We start from the raw sequence: 5,786 nt of genomic DNA, 5'->3' as shown, positions 1-5,786 counted from the left end.
TCTCGTCGAGGCCACCGGCTCCTGCCCCGCGGCGGTTTCTCTTTCTCACTCGCCAAGGGGGGTGAATCCATCAGGCACTTGCGCACCGTGCCGCCGTGAAGCTGCTGGCCCGTGTCACACACGCTGCTGGCTTCGGTCCCTGACACTTGTTCTCCCAGTGACAGAGAGGAAAACTCACCAGGCCTTTGTATTGACAAATGCAGGTTTGCTCCAGTTTTGAACTGGGTGCATGGCTGACCTTGATGCAAAGGGTATCCGTGCTTTCAGTAGCCCTGAAGCTGCTTGTTGCACCCCAGCATTGCACTTATCCTCAGAAGTTTCATTTCTGAGATGATTTTCATACTTACACTTGCTTCAGTGCTTTTCTCATAGTTTTCCTTGGTGGTACCAGGACATGTTCTGGTACAGCATATAGAGCTGTTTCAGTGTCTTCCTTCTGCGCAGCAGCAAGCTGAAGTGTCTGTGTCTCGGTTATCGTTGTTACTTGTTTATGCTGTAGTAGCGTGTTGGTGTTTCAGGCCAAAACTTGAATACATGCCAAGCAAGAACACTCAGAGAATGTGTGATCCAACAGGTTTAGTTTTCACCCCAAAATTGTGGGGGACACTATGCAGTGGTGGGTGTAACTGGGGATTGTGCAGCGTTCCTGGGAACATTCAGAACTGCTGTGGTGTGTACTGGAGAGCTGGGAAGGTGCTCAAGGCATGCTCCGAGCAGGATGGCAGGACACCTGGGTGCTGCTGCCATGCCTGCACCAACTGCCCAACACTGAGTCACTCCACTCTCCAGCCCAGCCTGACCATCTGTCAGATGCAGCTGCTTTTGTAAAGCCCTTTGTGACATAGCTGAACAGCTAACAACGCCTATAGCTTAGATGCTGTGAGATCACAACTTCTTACAGTAATGGAGCATTACAAAGGGTGATACAGTCTTGTCAGTACCAGACCCTTTCCAGTGGTTCTGGCTTAACATGGCTGTTTGTTTCAGGCTTCCAGAAGGCCTGATTCTGGTGCCATTGATTATTCTACAAGAGGGGAGGTGGCTTTGCCTGGAGGAAGGCTGATTAGCAGAAAAAAAAGGCCTTGAATTTATTCTTTGTGCTGCTTTGTTGAAGGAGATCTGTTAGGCCCATTGCTGGATGTCTGTGTGATGTTGCTATATGCAGATTGGTGGGAAACACCTTTTAAGTTTGGGAGATGCTGCAGGTTCAGCGTTGGTGTAGATGGTCTGATCCATGGCTAGTGAGGACTGTAAGAAGGAGCCATGGCCTGCAGCTGAGATGGTGCATAGGAGGCGGGCAAGGGAAGGTGGTGCTTGCCGGATGCCCACACAGCAGCTTAGGGCTACAGCCCAGGAATGGGACTTGGGTTTCCTTTCCCAGAGTGCTGACTGCCCAGCTAACAGAGTAGCAAGTGCCTTACAGCAACAGAGGTGCCCCTGAGTCCTGTCAGAAAAGCAGGAGTAGCTAAAGAGTTGTCCTCCATCTGCAGGCTGCCAAGGCAATACATGTCCTTCCAAATAACAAACTTTCCTTCCTCCTTTCTCCCCAGCTTCTGCTTCTCCTAGCCTCAGGGGGACTCCAGAGGTGGCCCCGGGTGGCATACAGCACCAAGGAAGAGAATGCTGCAAGACCTATTGGGCGGTACCCAGTACCCAATAAGAAGGACATGCCGTATGACATTGTGGAGCTCATGGAGGAAGTAGAAATGAAGGTAAAGGAGTTCTGCTGCAAAACTCCATCAGTGGAAAGGGGCTGAGCAGGTCATACACCCTAAGACAGCAGTTCTAACTCTAACAGTTAGGTCTAACACAAACCTGATAGGAGACTGAGGTGAGCGGCATTTCTTGCAAAGCTCCTTCCAGTGGTGTACAGATTTTACTGGAAATCCTGCAGTATGTTGGCAGGAATTTAAGTCTCCCTGGTTCCATGAGACTAGTGGGTTGTTTCAGATGGCAACTTGTGCACGGGGTTGGCTGGAACACTGACATGTGTTTGTTTTTCTGGGAGAGCATCTGTGTTTACTTGAGACACTATTAGGAGTGTTTTTAACATTTTTAATGGTGAGAAAAAAATGAGAGGAGCTGTTTTGATGACAGTATTAAAAGGCTTAGGGGGTCTTCCTGCTGTTGAGCTTTGACCTTTTTTCTCCAAAGCTAAATGGGCTGCATAGTGGAAGAACAGTAAGCCTAATGCAGAACAGTGTATAAGCAGAAAAAGAGGGCATTGGACAAGAGTTTATTTCCCTGCTGTTGCAGAGAAGGAATACCACACAGTCAGTCCTTCCTGACGGCTAAAACACTCCACCAGCCACAGCTCCATGGAGACTTCTCTCTTCCCAGAGCTTCCTCTCAGGGGAGTGCCGGTCCATCGCTCTCTATCCTTCCTGCCAGCCTGTTGAATCTGTGCTCTGCTACCATTGCAGAATAATGAAAGGAGTCAGCACACTTGAGGGTAAATAAGATGGACAGAGGAAGAGTCAGCTCAAATGTCACATGCTCTGACACAAACCCCTGTGTGTCAGTGTACTGAAGGAGTCAGCAAAGACCTGTGGATCCAATCAACTCAGCAGACTTGGATATCCAGACAGTGCTGCCAGCCTCTGTTGCCAGAGGTTCCTAAGTAAACTAATGGGTTGTGGACAAAGAAGAAGAAGGAAGAGCCTTCCTGTGGTTACCTAACAGTAAGCAGATGGGTGAGACAGGAGGAAGGCACAGGCAATTGGGTGGCAGTGGAGAGAGGTTGCCAGAGGTTGTGACACGTGACCTACTCTCCTTTTCCATGAACACCCTGAAGAAGAGCAGCTGATGGAGCCTGTGGACCATTAGCACCATCATGGCGAACCCAGACCATTTAGAACTATAGCAGGCAGCCAGGCACTGAGGCTGAACCTCTACTGATAAATGCCGACTGCTGGGACCCAGGCGCGGGTGGTTGCTGCGTTGGCTGATCCTGCATGTGAGAGGCAGCAAGCGATTCTCTGAGAAAGGTAGCCTTGCACACCATCACAGAGATGGACTGGGCATTGGCAGCTATCAGGGGCAGAACTGGGAGAGTAGTTGTGGTAGTTGAGGAACCTGAAGGTGCACAAGTCCATGAGACCTGATGAGATTCATCTGTGGGTCCTAAGGGAACTGAAATATGAAGTTACCAAGCCATTATTCATCACATTTGAGAAGTTGTGGCAATCTGGTGAAGCTCCCCCAAACTGGAAAAGGGGAAAGATAACGCCCATTTTTAAAAAGGGTAAAAAAGAAGACCTGGGGAACAACAGGCTTATCAGCCTTACCTCTGTCCCCAGCAAGATCATCGAGCAGATCATCCTGGAAACTCTGCTAAGGCACATGGAAGATAAGGAGGTGATCAGTGGCAGGCAACAGGGCTTCACTAAGGGCAAATCATTCCTGACAAATCGGTGGCCTTCTATGACAGTGTTACAGAGTTGGTGGGTAGGTGGAGAGCAACAGATGTCATCTACCTGGACTTGTGCAAAGCACTTGACACTGTCTTGTACAACATCCTGGTCTCTAAATTGGAGAGACATAGATCTGACTGATGGACCACTCAGTAGTTAAGGAGCTGGCTGGACGGTCATATTGGAAGAGTTGCTGTCAACAGCTTGATGTCCAAGTGGTGAGCAGTGACAAGTGGTGTTCCTCAGGGGTTGGTACTGGAATCCATGCTGTTTAACATCTTTGTGGGCGACATGGACAGTGGGATTGAGTGCACCCTCAGCAAGTTTGCCAATGACACCAAGCTGTGTGGAGTGGTCAACATGCTGGAGGGGAGGGATGCCATCCAGAGGGACCTTGACAGGCCTGAGAGGTGGGCCCCTGCAAACCTCATGAACTTCAGGCCAAGTGCAAGGTCCTGCAGGTGGGTCGGGGCAATCCCATGCACAAATAGAGGCTGGTGGAAAGTGGATTGACAACAGCCCTGAGGAGAGGGACTTGGGTGTGTTGGTTGATGAGAAGCTCAACATGAGCTGGCAATGCATGATCATAGCCCAGAAGGCCACCCGTGTCCTGGACTGCATCATAAGAAGCGTGGCCAGCAGGTCAAGGGAGGTGATTCTCCCTCTCTACTCTGGTGAGACCCCACCTGGAGTACTGCGTCCAGCTCTGGAGCACCCAGCATAGGAAAGAAATGGACCTGTGGGAGCAGGTCCAGAGGAGGGCCACAAAGATGGTTAGGAGGGTGGAGCACCTTTCCTGTGAAGACAGGCTGAGAGAGTTGGGGTTGTTCAGTCTGGAGAAGAGAAGGCTCCGGGGAGGCCTTATAGTGGTCTTCCAGTATCTGAAGGGGGCCTAAAAGAAAGCTGGAGAGGGACTTTTTACAAGGGCACGTAGTGATAGGATGAGGGGTAATGGCTTCAAACTGGAAGAAGGTAGATTTAGATTAGATATCTGGAAGAATTTTTTCACTCTGAGGCACTGGAACAAGATGCCCAGAGAAGCCGTTGAGGCCCCATCCCTGGAGGTGTTCAAGGCCAGGTTGGATGGGGCTTTGAGCAACCTGGTCTAGTGGGAAGTGTCCCTGCCTGTGGCAGGGGGGGTTGGAACTCGATGATCTTCAAGGTCCTTTCCAACCTCAACCATTCTATATACATCGACTGTGTGCTGACACCTCAAACTCGTGCTGTTCAGATTGGGCCAGCGCTGTCTCGTGTCCTGTAAGCTCGGAGGGAAGAGGAGAGTTACAGAAGGTTTAGGATGGTCAAATGGGCACAGCCGCATCTGTGCAGGGAGACCGAGTGGAGACAACCTCTTGGTTTGGAAAGGAGCTTGCCAATGTGACTGTGGTTGTTACTGCTGTGGCTGAAGTGAGCAGGGCAATGTTATGAAACTGCAGCAACACCTAATTAAGAACCACATCATTATGTGTTCAGTCCTATGTTAAATGGGCTCAAAGGGCAAGAGAATGGGTCTGCAGAGATTCCCCAGCACTTCTGTGCTAACAAACTGTTCTCTAAGCCTAGTGCATTAATGTTGCCCGCTGTGCTCTGTGTTGTTACAGTTCTTGACTTGTTTTTCTTTTTCCTTGAACAGACTGGATTTCTGCCCAATGTGTTCAAAGCCATGTCTCACCGCCCTGCTGAATTCAGAGCTTTTTTTGCTTATTACAACGCCATTATGAACAAAGACACAGGTAAACCATACAACGACCTCAAAACTGCCCTTCCTGTTGTAGATGTGAGAAGTTGCTAGAAGGGACGTTTCTGATACCCTCAGATATATTGCCTCACCGTGCCTTCTCCCAGCCCATAAGAACAGCTGTCAGAGGCTGCAACTGCACAGCTGCTTCTGGCTTCACTCGTATTGCATACAGCAATATTGCAAAAGCACCTCTCAAGCCAAGCTCTGCTGCCTCACTGCACTGTGCTCTGTGTCACCACAAAGAAAGGACAGGCTGCGCCCTCGGGGAAGACGAGCTGGGAGCTGACTGTGCTGGAAGGGTGCAGGCAGAGGCAGTGGTTTCATGGGCAAGGCTGCAGTCCCACACTACTGGAGCAAGGCGAGCAGGGTAGGTCTGGCAGTGGTGACCATGGCCATCCAGGAGTCTAGATTTCCCGGCCAAGTCCGTGGGGAAGAGGCAGATCCAGGATCAAGCTAGGAAGTCAGCCTGGGGGTCAGTCAGGTTCCAGACCAGTAGGGTTATGCAGCCAGGCACCACAGCCGCAGCGTGGCTCAGGTGGGGTCACAGCCAAGGGTGCAGCATGAAACAGCTCCCCGGGGAGTGGCAGGTCCTTGCTGAGCCTGCCTGCAGCTCTTCCTTCACAACAGTTCTT

At 50.6% G+C, this 5,786-nt stretch overlaps 2 protein-coding genes across 2 annotated transcripts in view; one reads left to right on the top strand and one right to left on the bottom strand.

Moving 5' to 3' along the window:
* TRMT10B (tRNA methyltransferase 10 homolog B (S. cerevisiae)) overlaps nt 1-1,236 on the bottom strand; it is a 6,556-nt gene extending 5,320 nt beyond the window's left edge. Inside the window, exon 1 of the mRNA XM_009880558.1 lies at nt 1,181-1,236. Within this exon, the coding sequence (XP_009878860.1) occupies nt 1,181-1,236 (56 nt within the window). The remainder of the gene's footprint in view (nt 1-1,180) is intronic.
* Nucleotides 1,235-5,786, top strand: part of LOC104282463 — an 8,324-nt gene continuing 3,772 nt past the window's right edge. The window contains exons 1-3 of the mRNA XM_009880556.1: nt 1,235-1,250; nt 1,567-1,712; nt 5,047-5,146. Of these exons, the coding sequence (XP_009878858.1) occupies nt 1,235-1,250; nt 1,567-1,712; nt 5,047-5,146 (262 nt within the window). The remainder of the gene's footprint in view (nt 1,251-1,566; nt 1,713-5,046; nt 5,147-5,786) is intronic.

The sequence above is a fragment of the Charadrius vociferus genome, unplaced genomic scaffold (genome assembly GCF_000708025.1).
Source record: "Charadrius vociferus isolate BGI_N301 unplaced genomic scaffold, ASM70802v2 scaffold633, whole genome shotgun sequence".
Lineage (NCBI taxonomy): Eukaryota > Metazoa > Chordata > Aves > Charadriiformes > Charadriidae > Charadrius > Charadrius vociferus.
This window is presented reverse-complemented; position numbering and strand designations above follow the sequence as displayed.